We start from the raw sequence: 25,527 nt of genomic DNA, 5'->3' as shown, positions 1-25,527 counted from the left end.
ATCTTATATTTATATCATTTTAATCTGGATACTCTCAGTATTAATCACACGCTATATTTGGATGCTTCCACTTAAATTAAGTCCTGACAGGATTCCAGAAGTAATTCCTGCTGGAGCTTTTAACGTTCAGAGGAGCCTAAATGAATTTTCCCAATCTTTACTAGTGAAAATTTACCAATTGCCACAGCTATTTCATGACAAAATTGCTTAAAACACACAAACACGTTTCTGATGTCTCTTAAGTATGAAGAGGATAATAGAGCGATATCCCAAATACCAAAAGCATCACTTATTTTAGAAAGGCGATATTGACACAAATCATAAATTAACATTTTAACGGTTCAAACCTACATTCACTTCTCAGTATCAAAGATTTTGTTAGCATGGTGATAACATACTAGTGTGGAGCCATGCTATTTCATCTCAGGCAACCGGTAAAGACTAACAGCGTAAAACGCACAGACATGGGTAACAAGAACCACACTACAAGTTTCTGTAATCAAAGTTTTGCAAATACAGATGAGAGGGAGGATTTCCTATGCACAATTTCACTTATGTTAAATATGAAGTTTCTGGGTCTTCCTACTTTTTGTTATTTTCAGGTACAAACCCAGAGGTTTTCAACCTGTGGTTCACAGGTTTCTTCCAACAGGTTCACAAAGGACATGGAAGAAACTGGCCCACTGTCAGTAGGCTTACTGTCTCTGGAGTGAATTCTGCACTGCCACCAGTGAATTTTCAATAGGTCTGCAAATAAAAAAAAAAATACATCAAAGATCCACCATCATTCAGCTTTGTCACTATCTAACCTCTCTTGGCTTCTGTTTGAGCAGGTAACATCCAAATCTTATTACATTCCACTCCCATTGCGAGAGAAATGGAGGTGACCACACATACTGTTACTTTAAGAAAAAAAAGCTACCTAAGACTACATGCTAATTCTGGAAGCTCTTAAAACAGTGCTGCGGCAGCTTGTCTGAAAGTCTAAGCTTTTCTGGTTTGTCTGAGATCAGCATCAATACCAAGTTTGGAATATTTAGGGCTCATCATTAAACCTTCACAATCCCAGCTGCATAAGGAGCATGACTCCTTTTTTTCCTTTATGTGGTGTCTCACAGTAACTGACCCAAACCTAACCTTCTAAGCCTTATGATGAACACACAACATTTTAAAACATAGTTTGGAGTTACATGGAACAAGTGTACTCCAGCTCACTCCAGCTAAAAATAAATAAATAAAAGGAGTATTGGGGAAAAGGCTCATAGATGCAGCTGTTGAGAGTCTGTCTCCAACGCTCATTGTGAGAAGTGGTAACGTGTCATTAGGACACGTTTTTTAGCTGAAGTCCAAACCTCAGCGTTAAGCTTGGACTGCACACCACCCATTCACGCTCACAAATTATTAGGGAATGGAGCAGAAGAGGAGAGGGGACTGTTCTCTTGACATAACCTGCTGCATTGAAAAGTCAAGGAACGCACAGTTCAGATGAGCTCAAAGCTGTGCAAAGCTCCCACAGATTGTACTTCAGTGCCTCTGTCTAGAGGAAGTACCTTCAAACTGCCCTGCCCCTTATGCCCTGCCTGCACCCTTGTTCCTTCCACACTGCTTCCTCCACCAGCTACCCAGTTCCTCATGCTTCTTGTATTCCTTGAGTCATCCCTAGACCTTGGCCACCACTCAGACACCTCTGAACAAAAGGCTCCTTGCCTTCTCTTGCCAAGAAGTACAAGATGGCACACAGAGTGTGGAGACCTACACAACTTCCTTCAGATGTAGACAATGACTTGAAAATTTCATCCTGCGATATCTCTACCAGTACTCCAAACATCACGCAAGTGAGCCAACAGCCATCACAAGGAAGGATGGTTTGATTGAGAAGTGGGCATGTTATAATATTGCCTTATGTTCATTCCACGAAAGATATTCCTCAAAATCTTTTTTGAAATTAAACTGGTAAGAACCCTATGGTGTTGACCAAATGGCACAGAAAAACTTTAAATGCTGTAACCACATTAAACAATAATCTAAATAATTTCAGTCTAAAAAAAAAAAGCTTTTAGGTGCCCCAGCCCCTAAAAATTACCAGACACTCAAATGAACTAGTTTCACCTCACTGTAGCAGTCTAGCAAATTTAAGATCTAGTCATCCATTTTTCTTTAAATTTGTTATATCATTCTTTATTTCTGAGCTTTGGGAGTAGCCTTGAACATGAGAATTTAGGCCAGAGTAATTTTCATTGCCATCATAGAGAGCTCTTAAGAAAGGAGATTACATTGGAAACACTGACCAGCATACAATGTTAAGTGATACAAATAGTATTTTAAAGACTTCTACTACTGAGTCAAACACACCTCAAAAATAAAATCCCCTGCTCACAGTATGGTTTTAGTAGTTCTACGCTGAACATTAAAATCACTGCTACACATTTGGTGAAAATCTGATTTTGTTTTAAGTGAGCTTTAGGAACGAAATGCCAAGTCTTGCTCTACGAATATACTCCACGCAATACACACATTCCAAAACTGTTCCCAGAGGACCTGACGGGCGCACTCTGTGCAGAAAGGGTAGCACTTGTTCATTGCATATCCTTTGTCCAGAGTCTCTCACTATCCTTTTACCTTTCCAACATGTTCTTGTTTTGTGTTTTTAAATACTTTTGGACGGTTTTCCCTCTTCACCCGACTTCTGTTGTACTGCAATACCAGATGTCTTCTAGCTGATTATCTTAAAAATGAAGATGTGGTTTATCTGAAAATAACAAAGATCTACAAAGAAACAGTCTGTGTACAAATTACTACTCAGTGGAGAACATAAAACTGAAAAAAGAGAAGTCATTTTGCAACCCTAAATATAAAAAAATGACTTCTCTGTTAAAAAACTAAGGGGGAGGAGAGGAATTATTGTGATAAATTTCTCACGTTTATTATCTGATTGCAAGAGTGTATTTGAGATCAGTACATTTTTATTCAAAATCTAAAATCTTCCCTAATTTTACAGCAGTGATTGTTTGTTTGTTTAGTATCCTTTAAAGGTCTGAAGAGATTACACATTGAGAAAACAACTTAAATGTCACTGTTTGATATTACCATTACTATGATTTTCCCTTAGAAAGAGAAAACATAGAAGGGAAGTTGCATGAATAAATCTCTTCTCTCCCCCAAGACTATTTTCCCATTGCCCTGGACCCAAGTCAAATGATATGTCCTAGTGTTCTGGAAAAATGGACTTTTTCCTCAAGATTTAGATTTCTTTCACCTAGTTACATTTACTTCCTGACCCCCTGCCTTCACATTGCTAAAGTCTAGACTCCACATATATCTTACTCTTTTTCTGAGCTTAAAGGAATTCATAATTTCTTTAACTACATTGACATATTCCAAATGAGTCCTTGTTCTCATCTTAAAAATCGTGAAGTTACCTCCCCAAAATACAAGTCAAAGACGGTATTCCATAATTATGTCAAGTGTATTGCTTAGAAGTTTGTTTTAAAAGTTTCATATTGATACTATACAAGCCAGAAATTATCACCTCCTATTTCACCTGTCACACTGTATCTTCACTGCTTACCCATTTCTTTTCATTCCCTCAGAAAAACACAGCTAGAGATGGTACTGCAGTCAACAGCAAACTTTTAAAATAAGCAACGGAGCTGGGGCAGAGGGGAATCTTTGCTTTCTTGGACTGCTTCAAAATCCAAGACGACTTCTGGATTTCCCTTTTGAATATAGGATGGATTCAGCTCAACAGATATCAGTCTATGGATGCACCAGGAACACACATCAGATACTGTTTTGAATGCTGACATAGTTCATGTTGTGCTAAACAACAGACTAATTACTACCTAAAGTTATGACTAACCAAGAGTAGCAGGAGAAAGAAGTCTCTATGCTGAGAGAGGTTCCAATTTACAGACTGTCTCATGTAAATATAAACATACACAACATGATTTTTCATTTGAAGCATGCATGATCATGAGTTCTTACTCAGTTGTGATAAATAATCACAACAGAAAGTAACTTTCAAGTAAGGGCCAGAAGACAGTTTGGTTGGAAATCACTACAAATTAAAGTGTTTTCATTGACCGTGTCCTCTTCACACAGATTTTAAAACCTGTTTGTTCCTCAAATTATTTCTTCATTCTTTAGGAATTCTCATGACTCCACTAGAGCTTGAAAGAGATGAAAGCAGAACAAAGGTTCTTCAGTGCACATTTCAGACGTGTGCATTGTTTCTGCCGAATATGTATTCCTTTTGCCAAAACTTTCCAAACTACTGTTTACCTTCTGTATCAGACATCTAATGACCTAAGGTGTGTAGGTGTGCATATAGAAATGTGTCATCAATAGAGTTATATACCTTAACAGACAAAAATAACAGCTTAAAGAAAATATAATCAAAAAGAAATAGGAATAAAGTTTCCCATATCCCTACCCCCCTTTGTACTCTCAACAGACTGGAAACAACTGCATTAATGCAGCAAGCAATAGCTTGTAAAAGGATGCAAACCAGCTGAAACATTTGACAGACAGTGTTAAATACCAGAGGATTCATATCAACCACTTTATTTGAAAAGGTGCTTTGATGTTGGCTATCTTTCATGTACCTCTTTCATGGCACATTAATAAGGAAAACTGAGATGGGGTAAAGTAAGTCCCAAGGTCATATCTAGAGTTACAGCGCTGTGGGTACCTGATGAAATACGGATTAATGCTGCATGAGCACTGAATAAATAAAACCACTTCTGTTAACCACTCAAACAAGTTTTACAAGTAGTTCTGAACTTTATTCGGCAACTAGACTTCAGACATCTTAATCCCCCCACACTGCTTTGAAACCTAATTATCATAATGTGAACCCAAATGTTAGGTCCCTTTCAAACTGCGAGTGCTATGAAGCAGAAAAGTAATGGGAATTAAGCTAGTGTAACATTAGAAATGTAGAGGCATGGAACTTGAAAGTGGCATTTGTTAAAGCTGAGAGAGTATAATGTAGATATTCAACAACATAAAACACACGTTTAAATTGAAAAGGATATTTAAAGCATGTGCAGACACCTATAAAATACAAGTGGACCTAAAATCCTGTAGAACAAACATTTCTCAATCAATTTCTTGCCACCAAGGTCCAACTTCAAAAGGTATTAAACAGTCCTATTCTACCTTAGCAGAACATTTCTAAGTATTCTAAAGCAGACAATTTAAACATTAAAGAAAACCCAATGAGAATTTTACAAGACATTACAGACTTTCCCCTATTTGTCACAGTACAGAAGTGTTTGAACTTAAGCAGCAGTAAATTATTAATTACATTGCTTATAAAGCCTCAAGAGCAAGAAAAGATTTTGCTGAAAGTGGCAGAACAGGATTTTGTATCAAGTTTAAAACTAAGTATAACAGAAATTAAACACCGAGCCACCTAAAAATCAACAACAAAAAAAATACACTTGCCTGGCTGCATTCTTTATTGCTTGTTGAAAACTATTAACAATTCATGTACCTATCAAACTTTCTTTTGAATGAGCTGAAATACTTTATTCTGAGTGTGCATTAATCTAACAAGCACATAAAAAAGTCAGATGAGTAAGAAAGTTTGTATTGTGACAATGAAATCACTGAGGCTGAAAGAAAAATTGTGATTTTATTTTTCCAGATATGATGATTAAGCTGTTCATGTTGTCCTGCTCTAGCTCAGTTCACCTGTTATTCAGCTAGCTTTCATTTCCAAGATGTTTACAACCAACAGCAATCAAAAGAAAAACAATTGCAGTGATCAAAATACAGAATGAAATTCCTGAAATATTTTTTCAAGATTTTCATTTAATCCAAAAAGGCCAATGAAATCCTAAAAGTTCATCATCTGCCATGTTAATGCTGAACACACTGTTGTATCATTTACATTTCTGGTCCTGTTAAAACAAATACACTTGTCTAAAACAGAACATCTGTTTTGGTTATAATACAATGTATCTTTGGCAAGAACTCACAATAGAACTAACATAAATAATCAAGAATATTTATTGAACCTTATAACGAAAATTGATTTGTAACCAAAAAATGTGAAGACTAGATAAGACTGTCTCTGGGCTCTAGTCCAGTCCTAATCTAAATCAATAAACATAGCTCTAAAAGGGAAACTACATTAAAAAAAAAAAGTCCTCCAGTTATTTAGGTTGGACGTAGGTATCTGAAAGCATGTTGGTCACAAAAATAGTGAAAAATATTTGCTTTAAATGAAAAACTGTCAAACTGAGTCCAGACAGGTTTTGAAGGCACACGAAAAATCCTGCCATATGCCTCATTTCCTTCTACTGTCGTCACTGATTTGTCCTCTTTTTGGAAAACGTCAGTAAAACTATACATAGCTGTACTTGCCACTGCTGAGGATTTGTTATTTTAATTGCTTGCTTTTCATATATTTATTAGCACTAAAAAAGACAAAGGACAAAGCAGTCATCAAATAAAATATTGTAATGTTTTCGAGAGAACCTGAAATGAAGAAAATTATTTTGGAAGTCTCTTTTGATACTGATACAACTGAAAGTGAGAATCAGTTAACTTGATTTTGCCACACAACTGAAAGAAGGTGAAAGGGTGTTCTCATTTAAGTCTGTAGTTAAGTGCTCACTTGAGTCAGATACTGAAGCCAAGGAATAACTTCATGCACAATTCTGAAATTATTGTACAGGACTTTAGCAGTAGAGAGACCATTTCAGCATATTTCAGCACGTACTGCACCTACATGCAAACAATTAAGTGTTCAGCTGGTTATTAACCTGCATTAGAGTGCATACCTGTCCAGACTATTTGTGCAGGCATTGACTGCATGCACTTTTTCTAAAATTACAAACTCTATTATTGTCTCATTTCCCTGGAAATGTATAATCCAAGTTCCGTATCATGAACTAGACATACAAATAGGAACAGATTTTTTTTATATAATAATTTCTGATCCTATTCTTCACTTCCAAGAAAAAAATTAAGTACTATCATATTACAAGCTTTATTTGCCAAGAAAGATGAACTCTGTAGTACCTCTCCATCAGCCACCTTTCAGAATGACAACTTAAGAAGTTGATTGGGATTTTGGTTTTAAAGGACTATAAAACAATCCAGCCTCATCTGCCAAGCCACTTTACATTTGGACTCCTTTAAGGAAAAAAGACTGTAAACGTAAATACAATTGGCAATTGTATTTACTATGGAACTTGCATATAGCAGTGAAACGAGCTCTGTTTTACTGGGCAAGGATTTCCACCTTCGTGCAGTTCAGTGCATTACTGCAAGAAGCTGAATACTTAGGAAATGGTATTGTGTTAGATGCCACTGACGCAGTATTTTACAGTTTAAGTATTAGAGAGTTTTTATTTTGTTCTGGGATTTTTTTTATTTGTTGTTTTTTTGGTTGTTTGTGGGTTTTTTCCACAGTTCAAACACTAAATTGATTTGTAAATCCATTTTTTAGTTACAAATGCAACCTGTTGAAGCAGATGTTTAAAAATGAACTGTTCCAACATTACTTAAATTGTTTCTTAGAGATTTGAAAAACAATTTATAAAGATCACTTGATGCAAAAGCATACCATGGGTTTCCACAGAACTGACAGGAGATCTGTATTCAGCGTATGTATAAAGCAAGCCCTCATCATGAGAAAAAACATAATCAAGAGAAGACTTTGTACATGGAAACACAAGTTTTTTTGTAATCTGAGAGCACATGCTCTGAGGGACTTTATTTAAAAAAAAAGGATCAGCAGAGCACATTCTTCCAAGCCATCTTTCATAGTTCCCCTCAAGAGGTATAGCAGTTCTCACAATGTATGCCTACTGTCACCTATTGCTCAAATGATAATTCCGTACTAATTGCTCCTCATTTAGCAAGTATCACTTACATTTTTGAACTCAGACTGACAAATTTCAGGCATTTCACTGGATTATTAGAAGTGGGAGGGTACATGTCTGGACTCACCATTCCTTTCTGTTACTAAGAAATACCAAGGAGATTAAGGAGAAAGTTTTCTGGAGCTAGAAAGCAAACAGAGTAGCTATCTTGCAGGATTCAGCAGCATGTCTGCGAAAGCCCACACTGGAGAATGAAATGAGATGCACATAGAACTAGTTTAGCAGAAAGGGCAATGTAGGAACCCTAATCTTCAAGAAAAACTCAGTCAAGACTGTCAAAATGTGACAGTCCAGCTGCAAGTCCAGCTTATTTATGAATCCACATCCATAAATGCCCACACAAACAGCAGTCTGCAAAGTTCAACAGCATCAAATGTCACCTATAGTATGCAGTAAAAAAATAAATTACATTCTTCTGATTTTTATTTTAATACGCAGTACCTCAGTGTTCTGCATACAAATTCTGAAGTAGGGACTAGCTCTTCACCATATACGAGCACAGCACAAGAAAACCATTAACAATATAAATACATTCTGAAAGCAAAAATGCTTTCAATGATGCTAATTTTCACTTCCAGGAATTAATGTGGCAGGTTAAACAACTGCATTTATATATTTTTCCTACAAATATCACAACAAGTCTCGGAAAAAGTAATATGTTAAAAAATTATCTGTCACTACTAGAAAAAAACCAACTTGATAACCTGACTTCTGCCTTAAAGCATTTATACTAATTCCTACTTCACAAGGGCTTTTATCAGTTCCAAGAACTTGGTAGCTCTGCTGGCCAAAAAAACCCAATACTGATAATTATTTTGCAAATTCTGTAACCTTGAACTATAAACAGGGAGAAAAATATTAAAGAAAAAGAGTAAAACACAGCGAGACAACCATCCACCACAGTGTTATATAAATAATACTAAACTAAATAGTAATTTACATTTGGTAAACTAAATAGTTATTTATATTTTGTAGTATATGATCAATCAATAAATAAAATTACTATTATTCTTTTAGACAAAGTGCTTATGTCAACATAATGGATTTTTAAACTGTATGAAGTGAACAACAGCGAAATTAAACATTTGCCAAAAACCACACAGTATGAAGTGTTTTCCATTCTCTACAATCATTAAAAATCCACTATTTTTTAATTGGATTCAGCAAAGAGGATGACTAATTTTTCAGAAGCTTAAACAGCCTCCTTCATTTGTAAACAATTAAAGTCAGAAAAACCCTACTATGTGTCTTGTAATAAAAATGAGAATTAAGTATCTGATCTTGTGCAAATTTACTTATAAATCTTAGAAAAAAATGATAGCCTAAGTTAGTAGGAATAATACATTAGTTGAACATTTCTATGAGATAACTTCCTCATCTATGGAGAAAAGGCCCCATTAAATGTATATAGTAGTTTGAACAGAGAAAGGCCATAACTTTTTTAAAAATTTAGATAACTTATTTCAGTATGTTAAGACAGCGAAAAGTAAATGCTGCTGTTAAACTTCAGCACAAAAAATAATCCAAGGTAAATGACCAAAAATGCTTTAAACAAAGGTGTGAATAAAAAAAAAAAACCCACAACCAACAAATGAGTAGTTCTACATGGGAGAAAAGGAAGTGATACAGCACAGTTTCAATTCAAACCAACAGCAGAATAGCTTAGGTTGAATTCACCAAACTAGTGGATAAAATTTGAAGTCTAAAGAGGATAAATACCTTCACTATTTTCTGCTAGGTATTAACACAATATTTATTTCCAGACAATTTAATAGCCATAGGATTAGCAAGCATTCCATACCATAGTCAGACAACACAAGCTTTATAATTTGCATTTAAACCTCATTTATCAAGAAATGAGCACACAATGCCAAAACACAGGTCCTCGGCCGTTTGAGCTGCTATTCTCACATACGTTTGTTACAATGATAGCAGCAACGGAGCAAGCCTCAGGAAGAGAAAATAAAATGCTTCAGTGAGTCTCTCTTACTGACTCAGGAGAACTACTTTCATGCTCCAAAGAGCAACAGCCATTTTCCTTTGGCTAGAAGGATGGGTCAAGCTTGACTCAAAAAAGACAGACAAGGCAATAAAAAGAAACATGTCAAAAAAAATTACATTTAAAACTACCTGCTAAGTTAAAATACATTGAACAGATGAGTATCACAGCAAGCAAAGCAATCTTACCAGTAAACAACATCCAGTGGTGCAAAATATTTCTTCATAATTAAGTCAGCAAAGTAAGCTTCTGTTTCTCTGCAGGCCGTGCCATTGCCAATCACAACAGTGCTACAGCTTTGCACGGGGTAAAAAGATGAACAATTACTCTTAATTATTCTTTTAGACTTTTCTGTACATAGCGTTCAATGCACAACAATGACCAATACATAATATTTTATAAAACACAAGCCTCAGATTTAATGAGAACATATTCCTACTAATATCACATTGTGCTTAATAGGTTTTCGATGTGATAGTTCAAGAGACAAGTCAAAATCTTCACTCATTTGCAATGGAATTGAACAGTGGTAATATCTGCAGAAAAATCAAAAGTGATACTTCCTATTCAGAAAAGAAATGCAATGTTATTTACAGTCCTCAAACCTTTTCACCTCGTATTTCCCTGATCTGTTATGAGTCATGAAAAAGGGCAGAAGCCCAAGCAATCAGAATCTTAATTCCTGAATGGGAACATCATAGTTTGTAACAGCTTGCAAGGTCATTGCCTCTAAGTGCCCCCACCACAGCCAGTCAGCCATCAAATCACCTTGTTTAAAGCCAGTCTAATGCTTAAAGACAAACTGGACTGTATGCTGTGGCAGTGCAGCAGCTGACTCAGTGGACCAGATGTCTGTCCACAGGGGATCCCAAAACAGTTGGATACAATAACCCTTTAATCATGCTGCCCCTATTTGCAAGTCCGTCTGGAGATCTATCTGAGCAGGATTTCCTCTGCTTTATAAAAGTCTTCCAAAGACTAAATGTGGCATTTGGAAGAGGGAATGATCAATGGGTGGTTTGGGGGTTGTGGGGGATGGAGTAGGAAGAGTGAGGCTAAACTTATTCCTTAGCCGAATGTTAATTTCTATTCCTAAAAATAAATGGATTGACAGAGCTTTACAGGGATACATTCATAGCATACAGCCTTAGTCATAGCCATGGCTTGATTTCATAGGCTTCAAACATATACATAGTGTAAAAGCACGAACATAGACTGAAAGAAAAATAAGCTCTGAACTGCATAAAAAAAGAATAATTCCAGTTAAATCATTGTTCCACTCAAAAGCAAGTATTTATATAGTGAAAACTTTCATTACATTTGGTAAGAGTAATAAATGGAAGTTTGTTTAGCATACTTGTACTGTAGCAGAAGCCTCTTTATCTTCTCAGCTTCCCGAAATCCTTGACCAGAATGCAAGTAAACAACATCGGTATGGAGTATCTGACCTAGAACAATGAAAAGCAAAGGCATTTGATAAAAATCACAAAGATCCAAAAGCTATATCCTGGGGAACTACTACAGTTAGTTTGATGATTCACAAAGAAAGCTTCTTAATAAGCCATCTTTCCTTTTATTTTTGTATCCACTTAGAAGAAATGTACGGTGGGCAGAGGACTAAAATGCTTTGGCTGCCAAAGCAAAATAAGTTGATACATTTTCTAGTTCCCTGGGGACACATCCACATAAGAAACAACGAGCACCCAGCCACATATTAGGTAAATAAAGTGTATTATATTATCAAAGAGAAAAGCAATTCACTGCAGAAGATTTACTGCTCTAGTCTAGTACATTTTACAGATCGAGTAAAGAGATGAAAATTAGGAATGCAGTCTCAGGACTTGCAGTCCAGGAGCTCTAGAACTCCAATGCCAGCTCTTGCCATCATCCCATCTATCACATTTGCAAATAACTCTGTATTAACCGGTACTGATACTATGTGCAGCAATGCAAGCTAATAACCATTTACCTTACCTTTACTGCCATTTTAGCACATCTTTCCTTACACTCACCCTGGGTGGATATATTCTCAGAAAAAAAGCAACAACAAAATAAAAGGAAAACAAACCATTTTCACATGAGCCTAAAGAGGTACGTAACCTTGGATTAGACCAGGATGAACTGGAAAGGCTCTGTTCTGTATCTGTCTAAAAACTGAACTAAAGAGTTCTGCAAATACAATGTTTTTGACTTCTCACATTAACACACATACTGCTAAACAAAAAGGGCTGATAAAGTGTCCAGATGTCCAAAATATTACCCATGAAAAAAGCAAAGTTATAGGAAGTATTTAAATTCAAACTCTTTGTTAAACAATAAAAATGCCAGGTGTTCTCTCTGCTACCTACTGAGACACACAATTATTTGAACCTGTGTTCAAGAGGGCAAGAGGGATTTTAAATTCTATTTTAGAAAGGAGTAATAACACCAAAGGAGACACTGGAATCCAGGTGCCAGAAACTTAACCTTAAGCCTGAAGAAAAGAATTTGCATGACATGATGCATGGAAAACACTGAAAGCTTAAGGAAAAAAAAATCAATTCAATAAAAAAAAGTAGGTTTTGAAACTATCCTTTCCTCTAAATGAATGTATTTTTATCAGCTCTTTCAAAAATATTTGGAATTGAAACTTACTGGTCGGTGAAATAATTGCCAACTTGCAGCCATGTTTGTAGCCAGGATCTACTCCCATCAAAGTACGGCCCCTCACAGGGCTGGTCAGAAGCAACTGCCGGAGATTTCTCCCAAACATCATCACAGACTCTTTCTCTGCATCAGATGTCAACTTTGATCTTAGAAAGATGAAAGCAAAAAAGAAAAACATTTTCCCCTCAATTATCTTTCAAATTGTTCCTAAGTTGTAAAATTATTTCCAATCATCTTTTCAGTATCTTTAATTAAATATTATACTTCCAATCAAGTTTTTGACACTTTTTAAAAAAGGATCAGCTATATGATCATCTCATTCTGGTTCTAAGAAAGTAAATCAACATAAAGAGTATAATAGAAATACCTACAAGAATATATACATACCAACTAACATTCAAACATCAACTCATAATTTTGAGCGAGAACAGCTTCCCATCAAAGCTGATGCATAATTGCAAAGAAAAGTGGATTTGAAGGATTCACTTCATCATAACTGCCCAATTCTGGAGAAAAATCACTACCCAGCAAAAAAAAAAAAAAAAGGATGATCATTTAGGCTGAGAGGTACTAGAGAGAAACTGGGAGGGCCTATCCAGTTAATTACTAACACACCATGACTCATGAGGCATTTAATTTCATCTATGAATTACATTATTTAACAGCCACAGAAGTGTGTAGTCTTGAGGTCTTGCTAGGAGGATAGTCCTCTTCCTCAGAACCAAAATAGAAAGCTGACGGGGTCATGATGTTCCCTACCTTTCCTTTCCACATTCTTCAACAGAAAGAAGTGAGTTAGTGCACCAAGGATGGACTTTGATGCCTTCAAGCAAGAACACTTACTGCAGTGTTTTGAGAAACAAATCAACAAATCAGTCTTGTTGAGTGAAGGTGTACAAGATACACGATGTCTTATTTGTCAGATGTGGGCAGTAAGACAATGATTGATAAGGACAAGTATTTTTGTCATGGTATGAAAAAGTAATGGGGACACAAATAATCATCACCTAGTTGCTTTTCTTTTCTTTCCCTTTTGCAGGTACTCATTGCCATTTTCAGCTGCATTGCATCGTCAATAACTACAACAATTCGGCAAGCAACAGCAATCCAGTAAAGCCTTCATATTACTTAAAGCATAGCCAGTGCTTTTATTCTCCTCTTCCTTTTACCCAACACTGAAAAAAGTGGGTTTATTTTTACAGAAGAAAAAACCTGCATTCCAGTTAACCAACCCTGTAAGAATGGGGTGGGGGGAAATTACTCAAGTTGTTTAGGTCAATCAATGCATGACACAAGCAGGCTACAAACAGTTGCAACACAACCCTCATAAGGGCTATTTGTCATGACAGGATACAAAGCTGTTCTGAGCAATTTTCAGATATGGAAGAACCACCTGACTTGAGTTTGCCCAGGATCCAACCAAACCACCAGCTCAGCCCTGTCTCATCCCACAGTGATACAAAAAGAACTGTTAAGTCCTCATTATCTCTCATTTGTAAAGCTGTCTGGAGATAGGTCTAGATTCTTTTTCACACATCATTCACTGAACATTTTCTGAGGAAGCATGCAACAGCAAAAGGCTCCCTTATATCCCCATGCTTTTTGGTTTTGTGTCAAATATACCAAATTAACACAGACGTGATTTAAAGTGAGACGGTGAAGGGTATACATGCGTTCCAAGACTCCTTTGTAATTCAAATGTGCCCTCAGCACCAAAAAGCAGACGCTCTATATATTGCCACCACTGAAAACAAGAATATTGGAATGGCTGCACTAGGTCAGGTAAGTGGTCCCTCTATCCCAGTAATCTGTCTCCAAGCACGGCTATAAGCAGCTGCCTAAGGAGCCGATACAGCAGCCAGCACTAGTATACCTGTCCCATAATCTTGTCATAGCCTCCAACTATTTCCAGCTCAGAGTATTTCCTGAGCTTGACAAGATTTGTCTCTTCAGCAGCCCATAACCAACTATCCATGAACTGTCCAACTGAACCCACGCACATTTCTCACATCCACATAGCCTGTTGGCCGCAAGTCCTGCAGGTTCATCACAAACTGTGCAAATAGCTGCCACCTTTTGGATGGAAGCTGATTCTTTAATTTTTATGGCCCCCTAGGTCTTATACTGGAAGAGAGTAAAAATTTATCCCTAGAAACCCTGTGTTACTCTTCACATGCCATTCACCTCTAAGTCCTCTTTCTTCCAAGCTCAAGTGTCATAGCCTAGTCAATCCTTCTTCACACAGAAATTATTTCACATCTTGTTCCCCTTCACTGGGCCTTTTCCAGCTCTAATGAATCCTTCTACTACCTCCCCCCTCTGGTGAGGGGACCAAAATGGCCAATAATATTCCACATACGGGCCAATTAAATCAATGATTCTCTGTTTAGTCTTTATTCCTTAACTAAATAATCTTATCTTCTGAGCACTTAACATTTCTGTGGAGCTACCTTCCACAGCGCCAAAGCACCTTTCCTGAGTGTCAGGATAGCTCAGAGCTCATAATATTCTATATAAAAAGAGAATTACTTCCCCTCGCAAACATTATTTTACGCTCATCTCCACTGCATTCCCGTTGCCATTCCATTTTCTGATCATTCAGTCTTGCAGCATCCTTCTCCCATTCTTAAAAAATTAAACAAAAATAACCTAAACCATAGAATGAGCTTCGTCCAGGGAAAGTCCAGAGACAGAACAATTTGATGCCGCTTGTGAGAGACCAGAGAAAACAAAGCAAATCCATACGGCTGTGAGGCTTAGTTATCTTGTACATGCATGCACAACAGAGATTCAACCATACATGCATAGAAATGAAAATTAAGGAAAGGTTGAATGGTCTTGGACTTGAGGCTTTATACAGAGACAGGCCAAGTTCCAGCCTTCCATCTGTCCCAGAGATACGGGGTCCCTACTGCCCACGAGGCCAAGTCCTCCCACACTGCAAAAATCACATCAGTCCACCTGTGAGGGGAGACTTGTGCAGGAATTAAAATTGCCCCTAAACACATGCTATTAGTTACGTGCACCTTATGGAAATCATGTTTAAAATTGGCGTGGATATACAGAAACTTTTATAGTAACAGGAAATGTTACTGAAAGTGCCAGGTGCGTAGGGAGAACATAACGTATGTCCTTTCTATTACATAATATCCTGTATTTTTTAATTTCAAATAGAGACCTCTCTTCTTCTCTCTTAACTGTCTCTCACTCAACACTTGTGTCAATGACATGATGTACTGTCCCAAGTACTGGCTCTTAATTTCAAGTTTGGGATAGTCATTTGATCCTTGAACAAATATCAAGCTACCTCAAACAATTTAATATCTTTCTCTGTTTCAGTGCACTACTGGCTTCATTCAAATGGCAAGATTCCCAGCTTCATGTTTTTCCAATTTGTGACAATTCTCATTAATATGGCAGAGATATAAGGCAGAGGCGGATAGCAGCCCTCCTCTCTAAACACAAGAGGAATGGTTATTTTGTAAAAAACAAAACAAAACCTTTCAGTTGCTACTTTATGAAGAAGTATCGACCAAGTCAGAATTTCAAGTCCATCTTTTGAACTCTATGAAACACTCAGACTGTATATCACTAACATGTATATTGTAATAAAAGCAAATAACCTAATCATGACCTACTAGCTTCTATATTCAAGGTTATAAGAGTCAGTTTTCAAATTGAGATTTAAAACTCCCCACTTCCATATACAGTCTGAGAGGCAATCCTTTCCGTGGAAAAATATCTGCAAACTAGCTTCAGGTGTGAAACAAGATATAGAGAGAAATGTTTGTGTCCCTGAAGACAGGGGAGAGAAAGCACTCACTTTGAGAAAGCATGGAAAATTAGGAAAGGATTATCCATTAAAAAATATGTCTGTGCCACATCACTTGCATCAAATCCTGATGGAATCATTCCATGCAGTACTGCAACAAAATAAAACGTATTTCAAAGAGCCAAAAGCAACACTGGACATTATTATACCAGATACAAGAAATGATGGTATCTGACAGAGTGGAAGAAAGGAAATTAAACAATAAATAAGGTAACCGTCTTGCTGGCAAGTTTCATTCTTCTGATCACTAGAAGCACCAGAAATTTCAATACACTCTTGGAAATGTTCTGTTCCAACATTTAGTGATAATAAAAAGAAAAGAAAGAAAAAAAGAACAGTGGGGGGTGGGTTGGAAATATTAATGCTAAAAGACATATTGAATACTTTAGCAGCCCTTTGCAAGAGTCCTAAAAATGAGCTTCTGGTGTGCGTGGAAAGAGAATAAAAGAAGGATAAGAGTTAAGTGGTCATAGACCAGGAATACTACTGGCAGGTGCTTTGCATTCCTCTCTACAGGAGATGTTTCAGCTTTTCCTAACCAGATGCAACCAATCAGGCAAAATTATCACAAAAACATAAGCAGACATCCACTCAGGAACAGGCAGCAAGCTTTGTATTCTTTGCATTTATGACTTGTGAGCTACATCTAGGAAGTAGTAGAGAAGGAAGCACTTTTTTTCTTAAAATTAAAAGAACAGAAAGCCTTCAGCACCATACTGCTGCAGCAATCCTCAGTGTTACACACAAGACATGGACCACAACAGTCCTGTAGGAGGAACCACAAAGTAAAAACGCAAAAGAGCATTGAAGGACCCTTACATCGGTTTGCTTATTTATGATAAAACCAAACCCCACTAAATAGTAAGTCTTTTTTCACTATTTAGAATAGTTTAATTGTAGAAAAGGCTAGGAATGACAAGTTCTTTCGCACTCATGCGACAGAAGCCAACAGCTGGACTCACCATCATGAGATGCTCATCTTTTCAGCCGAACAATAGGCACAGTGCCTCCCCTGAAGTAGCTACATGTACTGTGGTCACAAAAAAGTAAGTGAACTCAGCACTTTCAAAAATCTGTGAAATTCACAGTAGCAAAATTCAGGGTCACTAATCAAAAGAGGTGAAGCAATCTTGCTTGCAATGTAATGAGCAAACACAACATATCGTTGTGAAGAAACCCAAAAGCCATTATCTGCTGTTCAAAACTTTAACTGACAGTTCTTTTCAGAAGGGAAGAACATAGAACATCCAGGCAATGACGCTCAGGAAGAAGAGTACCAGGAAAACAGCTCCAATTTGAACAGAAACATAAGAGCACAGCCAGGCAGGTACAGAAGTACTACATTTCAGAATGTGATTGCTGATTTTAGGTACTGAATAGCCAACACATGTCATTTTGATACAAGTAACTTCAACATTTCTGGTCCAAGAAACAGGGTCTCTCTGATAAACTACATTTGAACTACCTCAAAACAGGTGTTAACATCTAGGTCACATATCAGAAAGCCTTGCCAGAATCAAACATATTAGGCTTTGGGGAGCTTCTCTCATATTCAAGAGAAGAATCACACCATCAATACTGTTAGCCATTAGAAGACAACGCTTTTAGATGTAGACTTTTTGACATATTAAATCATTTCAATGATGTAGTAAACTCCTGTACTACACCATGAAGATACCCTATTTAATTAATCTTACTTTGATACCAAGTTTTAACTTTCCTTTAAATTTAGAACAATATTACAGATCTTACAAGTGACACTTTGTCTGATGACATCATTACTATAGTATCACCAGAAATCAGTTTACTGACTTCTCTAGAGCCATCACAATACCCACAAAATTGTATCAGACTAACACTATGACTAATTCCTTTGCCACAAAATGCAGATGACAAACACGAGGGACACTTCCAACCACAACAATTACTTCACTGGTTTCTTTCAGACAGGTAAGAGAGGAGTCAGAACAACGTCACTGACAGTACTATTGCTGTGACATGAAGAAATGCTGGGAGAATTCAGTGACATAATGATTTATGCTAACAAAAAGATAAAGATGCAACTATTATAGTAATGTAGATCTAAACTGTACTTTATTAGATAAATGTACAAGCAACAAATATATAAACATATAAAACATCTTCACAGAAAGATCATTTCTCTACTGTAGCCTAAACTGGATAGGGCCACAAATCTACAGAACCAAGACTACATAGTTCATAGCTTCTCTAAGCACAGAGGACTAAAAACATGCTGATATTTTCAAATGGATAAAAGATATTCTAATTAAAAGTTGGGGAGGGAATTGTTAAGAAATTGGTAGTATGAAAATACACATTCATTCTGGGCTTACCTGAATTCTCTACAGAGGAGAGGATATATAAGGCGTTTATATGCATCCTCTACTGAATTCCGTAGTATCCTCATTAATTCTGGTTTTAAAAATTGTTTTGGTCTCCATCTGCAAGAGAATATAAAAAGAAAAATAAAAAAATTAAAAACATATGCATAAATGAAGATAAAAAGGGAATTTTCAAAAAGAAACTTCTATATTGAATGTAATGTCCTATAAATTACTGCAGAGTTACTACAATAATTAGGCAATGGAATCATAGCTTCAAATATAAATGGAATGTGAAGTTGCTCATGGTTCTACTTTCAGACAAGGGACAAGTCCTATCTTTTTTTTGTTAGGGATTAGAATACAATCATATTTTATAGTTTAGAGAAAATATAAAATAAAAATGTTGGTCTTGACTTTGAGAAGTCAAAGCTTACCACAAACTGAATGAACAACTTGGTTCCATATTATTATTACAGTTGCATATTCCTCGATACATAAAAAATGACTAAACATCTTCTGTGTCACTGCAGAACTACTGATTTAAGGCAACTGCGTCCAGACAGAAACACAAAGGTTAAACTAAGTCAATGAAACCCAATTCAAATCTCATTTGGAATGCTTTGAGTATCTCTATTCAAACTCAATGAAATCCATCAATTTTGCAGCAGTTCTTAAAAAAAACCCAAACCAAACAAAACCCAAACAATTTGCAAACTATTTTTCTCTTTTACCTGTTGCTGATATATTTAAAGTATAAACAATATTCTAGCAAAAAGGGAAAAAATAAATAATCCCTAATAAACACAATAGTATTTCCCAACATTTTCTAAGCCAAACTCTTTGGAGCGCTCCCTTTTCTAAGTAGAAAGATGCAGCCAGATATATTATATTCAAACAGAAGTAAAGACTATCAATATTTTCTTCTACAGTCCACTTGTTTGTTATTTCTTTTAAAAATACTGGTAACATTTAGATTTTTCTTCATTTACTGTATTTTTTCTTTTTTTTTTTTTTTTTTTTTACACACCTGGGTCCCTAACTGCAAAGCGAGATATTCATATTTTTTGAATATGTGTGGGTAAGTTTTGTAAGGTTTTTTTTGTTTGGTGGTTGTTTTTTTTAAATGCAAGACGATAGAATTATGGCCATATGATTATGTGTCCAGGTGCAGGCCAAAGTAAAAACAGGACGGAATTTTACTTTTGACTTTGTTTACTTGCACTCTCAGAAATACTGAGAATCCTAAATTGCTCCTACTCAGACAGCTTTTCAGATGTTTAAGGGGATCTACAATTTCCTGAAACAGCTTTTCTAAGTGTCTGCACATATAATAGTTGAGAAATGTGTGATCAAGTCAACACTGCATTAACACAGACAGACATTGGAGCAGAATTAAGCTTACCATTTAGTTTTACAACATCCAGAGTTGTGACTGCTTAGCCACATGACCTCACCGCTTTGCTAACAGTTTTTTGCAAATAGTTCTATTATACTTATTAGTAACTAAAGACTCTTTCCATACCTATATAAAACTGGCAGAGCCTTTAAACCTCCTTATTGCCATCCAATTCTATAAACACGAAGTTTTTACAGGTGGTGAGTATGACTACACTCCCCCTGGAAGTATCCTCAGCACAAATAAGAATGAATTTGGAAACGTGGCAGCTGTTTCCCCCCTCTCTTGCATCCATTAAAGTTAGACAGCAAACCTTTTCTCTCTAAATAGTTTATCACAGCAGATATTTTTATTACCTGCCTATGTACAAGTAAAAATGTAGAAATCCTAAAATTGCTACAAATGCAAAAATACTCAAACAGTAGGTTCAATCATAGCAAATACTGCATTTTAATCATTCCAATACTTCACAAGGAAAGAAAAATCCACTTCACTGCAGAAAACAAAGCAAAAGCATATGTGTATAATTTTAAAGATTATGAAAGCCTAGTTAAGCTTCCATCTAAGAACAGATTTTTCTTGATTAAATAATCAAGAGCTGACTTTCGAAGCCCTTTAAATGAAGCCCTATTTAGGAAAAACTCCATATAAATAATATCATCTTACTCAGCTCATCAGCTCTCCACACATGCGTGCTTATAACAGGGTCCACCATAAGCATAAATGGCTTAGACTACTGATACGCCTCAGAGGGTGAAGCTATACATCAACAGAATTAAGAGAGCCCACATTAAGAGCCACTGGTATTAATTAATTAGCATTAAGTAACCACCCACAAAACATGCCTTTAAGGCCTGTACCATAGACCTCACATAGGATCTGAAAGGTTTTTTTCTGAAAACTGAAAAAAATTATCAAAAACTGAACTTTATTTTCAAGGCTGCAATCCCACTTGGGAAAAAACTCTCGCTCCTTCCCAAGGAACAACTCTGTGTTGTCTTTACACTCAAAGCAGCCCCCCTCCAGCTGTTTCTCACCAATCCTTTTCCCGTGTCCTACTTCACAACTAAGTCTTTGAGACCAGTGCAGTTCTAGTGTTAATGGAGCTAAGTTCACTGTCAAACCACAGAGACGCTGTCTTCTGGGGAAAAATACAATCCCTGTGGCCAGGCATAAGGACACTCCTAGGTTTTGAGCACAAACCTGAATTTTGAGAAAATATAGATGCTTCTACAGGCTAATGAATATTCTGAACTTGCAGAGAAAATACAATCATCTCAAGAGAGCATCTACATGGATCTCAATGCAATAATGAAGTAGTCCAGCCTTCCAAACCCACTTTCCATTGCAGGGGCATTTAATGCTAAAAAAAATTGCCTCAGAAGAACACATAAACGTCAGAGTATTTGCTACTAATTGAATAGGCAGTAGGTGATACTGTTTTGTGGCTAGAATAGTGGCCAAACTCTGTAGTAACACGGCATTTCTGGTTCTGCAACTGATTTTATGTGTGACCTTCGGTAAATTGGTTAATACCTCTGCAAAGTTTTGACACCCATGCCTCAAACAAAAGTTCTTAACCTTCTGCTCTCACCAGTAAATCGATGCAATGCAAATAATGTAACTCTCACCCTTGGGCAGTCATTTCCAAGCTTGCAGGGCAGAACGCACATTTACTATTTGTCAATTTGATAACACAGTTGTCAATCCAATGAGGAAGATCAGAATCTGTCCTAGATGTTAATGCAACAAGATCTACTAAAATCATTCCTTCTGAAGTTTTCTGATGGTGAAGTTGTCCTTAAATAGTAAAAAGCCATAAGCAGATATAGCCTCATGAATGCTAAGTATTAATAAGTAGTTCCATTTCCAAGGTCAATATTCTTTTTATCTTAGATGACTCACAAAAGTGTAATCAGCCAAAAATATCTCAATTTACATCCCACTTTCATTTGTGTAGCAGTGACAAGCTGTTCCATTATCTGTGGCTCATGGTGCTTCCAAATTCTGTCATAGACGCAGTAAAAACAAGACTGACAGATATGTTCTGCCTACAGAATATACATCTTGGGGGGAGGACAGAAATTCCGTTACAGCTATTAAGACTAGAATGAAACTTCGGTGTGTTTATCAATCCTGATATTTTACTGAAACAATAGTTACTTGCTATTAGTCTTAGATCATATTATGTTATCTGGTCAAACAACAGTTTAACTCTTTCAGAGGCTTCCATGTTGGAAACAGAACTATTAAACGTCTACAGTGACTAGGAAGATTTTTACCACATCCCTTTCTTGGACTTCGCATGGAATAGAAAAAAATACATGCTAAACTAGTATCACAGTATACAATTTTATACATTTTGAAAAAGTGCATCTTCTCCTATCTTTTTTTCCTCCTTTTGGTTATTCAATTTTATCAGGCAAAGGTAGGAGTTTCTAAGACATCCTCAGAACAATGCCCAATATCTCAAACTACTGAGAAAGAGAAACCGGTCTTCTATACATGTGCAAGGAAGATGCACAGTTTGAATCACAATATTCTCCAACAGAAGACATCAAGGTGCAGTTTCCAAGTAAAAGACTGACAGAGGTATTGCACAAAACAACATAAATTTAACCTAAATTTTTGCAAAACCCCCTCAAAATTATGCAACACTAAACATCTCACTACAGGCTTAAAAAAGCAACTTGTAAGAGCAAGTTAGTAAGAAATAAATCTCCCAAAATTTTAAAAAAATTCAATTGCTTGAAAAATGGTGCCAGAACTCCCCAAATATGGCCAAAGGCATGATCTTTTCAGCATAATGCTACAGCAGATGGAAATACAGAATAAGAATTATCCACTTGCTAATTTCATCTAATCTAATAAGTACTCGTTTAAATTGTTCTCTTAATGTAACAAGACATGAGGTACATTTCAGTATGCAGCTGTCTATAGAAAAAAAATTTCTGTAAGAATATGTATCCATGCAGACCTTTCATTGACACACCACCAACAGAATTCATTCTTCACCCCGTCAGGAATGTTGACCTTCACTGTCAGGATCTTCAGATTTTCCCCTCGGTTAATGGCCAGAATCTGAGTGCAAACATAAATGGCAGAGACAGATGACACACAAAATATCCAAAAGATAAACTTATCAACATTTGTGTACACGCTTGCTTGACATTCTGTAGCAAATCATGATGGTGGTACAGTAAATCAGTTCACAAAGTACTAGCATGTACAGATAACATCCACAATTTAAACACAGATTAAATCATGCCGTGGCATAGCAAATCATACATTTTTCCTGGAGCCTGCAATCTCAGATCCAGTTTATCTTAAACTCACGCTTATAATAATACAAGTCAGCATGAATTTAGTTGGTGAAATAATCTTGTTTAATAACCCAAATTAAAACTCAAGAAATTAATTGAAAAGTGATTCCAATCAGAACTAGAGATCAGAAAGGGAAAAAGTTAGTCCTAAACTTCAGGATTCATTTTCCTTCCCAAGATCAATCCAAATTTAAAATTAATTATTAACCAGAACTTGGGACACGAAAGGTAATCAGCCTAATTGGAAAGAGCATGAATTTTTGATTTATTCACATCTAGTTCATAAACAGCCAAAAATACTGTAGATACGCTCTTTATGTTAATATTAACACTCCAGCCTTAAAAATGTATTAAAATGTGTATTTCTGGCAGAGTCTTGTGTACACAACTGCATATTCATGATCTAAAGCTACATCTGGTTGCACACGTGCTATCTGCACACAGAGTTCTCTTTTAAATGGAAGTCTGTGGCTCTACATTTAAAACTAGGATCACAACATGAGTGGTGGATCCTGGAGGATACTGGTGGTTATTTACTATACTAACCTCTCTGTGAACATGATGAGTGTTCATCTGAAGCAATCCTTAGAGTATTTATTAAGAAAACTCCCCAGTCAAGAGATTTTAGAAACAGAATAACAGCTAGAAGCAGCTACAAATAAAAATCACGTCTTTAGATTTCATCTTCCCTTTCAAAATACTTCCAAGTGCAAAAAAAAAAATCCTGCTAGAAGTTGACATTCCTGTATGACTACACATGTTGCTGTATGTAGCAGGCCCTGAGCACTGTCACAACAGAGCATTCTGTGTCAATCATGAACTTTAATTCAATCACTAGCTAACTCAGACATGTCACATATGTTAAATACAATGGTTTAAAATGACTCCAGGACATAGTACCAATTTATATTCCTCAGCCTTACTGCTCCTGTGACATACCAGGCCTGACATATCATTGAACAACAAAGCTAATAATAAAGATTGCATGTGAAATATTATAGCATCTGGTACCTTGACTGCCAAAGCAAATGTTTTCATGTAGAGATTAGAAAGACACATTTTAACAAATCAAATGCTTTCATGTTTATTCTGATTTTATTTAAAAAAAAAAAGAGAGAAAGTTAAACATCAAACTAAAATGAAATCAAAATGATGCTCATGGAGAATGTATCTGATAAAATTATAATGTCATCATTCAGCATGCTGCTAGCGGGGTCAATATTTGCATCACATTTTGTTTCCTGGCACTCCATCTGCAGAATGTGTCAGTCACCTGAACTTAAACCAGCTGTATTGCAGTCACTAATATTTTTTACATTTTTATTCTTAAACAATCTGCCTATCCTGTTCTACATGACGTCTTCAGAGAAGCACCACCATACAGGAAATGCTCAATTAACAAAGTAATTACTGAGTTTCTCTCCCTAAGATATTAAAGGTGGGTTGTTGTGTTTGTGTTTTGTTTTTTTCCTTTTTCTTCTTTTTTTCCCCTCCCCTAAGTAACAGGTTCAAATACAGCTATTCTATACTCAAAGTAAACTTTCAGTTCTGGAGAAAGACTGAAAGACTGTTTTTATGCAAGACTGGAACAGATCCAGGGGAAGGGTTAATAAAAACAACATACATTTTTTAAGAGAAAGCAAGAACAATAATTTGATCTAGTCACAAGATTTATCAAACCTAATTCTGTTTAGTAGAAAAATACAACATCCTTCACATTGCACAGCTCTCTTCTATGTTCCAGATTTACTTAAACTCACTGAATAAGGTTTGTATATTTTGCCAAGGACTTTAATTTCCCATTCCTTTAAGTACGAGAGTGAAAATAGAGCACTTGCCTCAAACATTACACTTTATTCATGAATTCTTTCCCTCCCACCAATTCAGTCATCTCCAAACACAGGAAAGCAACCCCAAGGCATACACAAACACTGAACTGTTTACAATTAGTCAAAAATTCAAATAAACTCTTGAAAGACTTTTTTCCTTCGTTATGACAGTGTTGGTATAGCTACCCAACTACATCCTAAGAGTCCAGTCAGGTTCTCCTTGCTGCCAAAGGAAGGAACTGTGGCCGAACCTCCCGAC

At 36.3% G+C, this 25,527-nt stretch overlaps 1 protein-coding gene across 4 annotated transcripts in view; it reads right to left on the bottom strand.

Annotated features, from left to right (window-relative positions):
• SRBD1 (S1 RNA binding domain 1) overlaps positions 1-25,527 on the bottom strand; it is a 132,248-nt gene that overhangs the window by 86,310 nt on the left and 20,411 nt on the right. For all 4 annotated transcript variants that reach the window (XM_054822338.1, XM_054822341.1, XM_054822340.1 and 1 more), the window contains 5 exons: positions 23,094-23,197; positions 18,730-18,837; positions 12,532-12,689; positions 11,255-11,345; positions 10,086-10,193 (listed from right to left, as the gene is read on the bottom strand). In XM_054822338.1, the coding sequence (XP_054678313.1) occupies positions 10,086-10,193; positions 11,255-11,345; positions 12,532-12,689; positions 18,730-18,837; positions 23,094-23,197 (569 nt within the window). The remainder of the gene's footprint in view (positions 1-10,085; positions 10,194-11,254; positions 11,346-12,531; positions 12,690-18,729; positions 18,838-23,093; positions 23,198-25,527) is intronic.

This window comes from Grus americana, chromosome 3 (genome assembly GCF_028858705.1).
Source record: "Grus americana isolate bGruAme1 chromosome 3, bGruAme1.mat, whole genome shotgun sequence".
NCBI lineage: Eukaryota > Metazoa > Chordata > Aves > Gruiformes > Gruidae > Grus > Grus americana.
The sequence above is the reverse complement of the archived record's forward strand: the minus strand, read 5'-3'. Positions and strand labels throughout refer to the sequence as shown.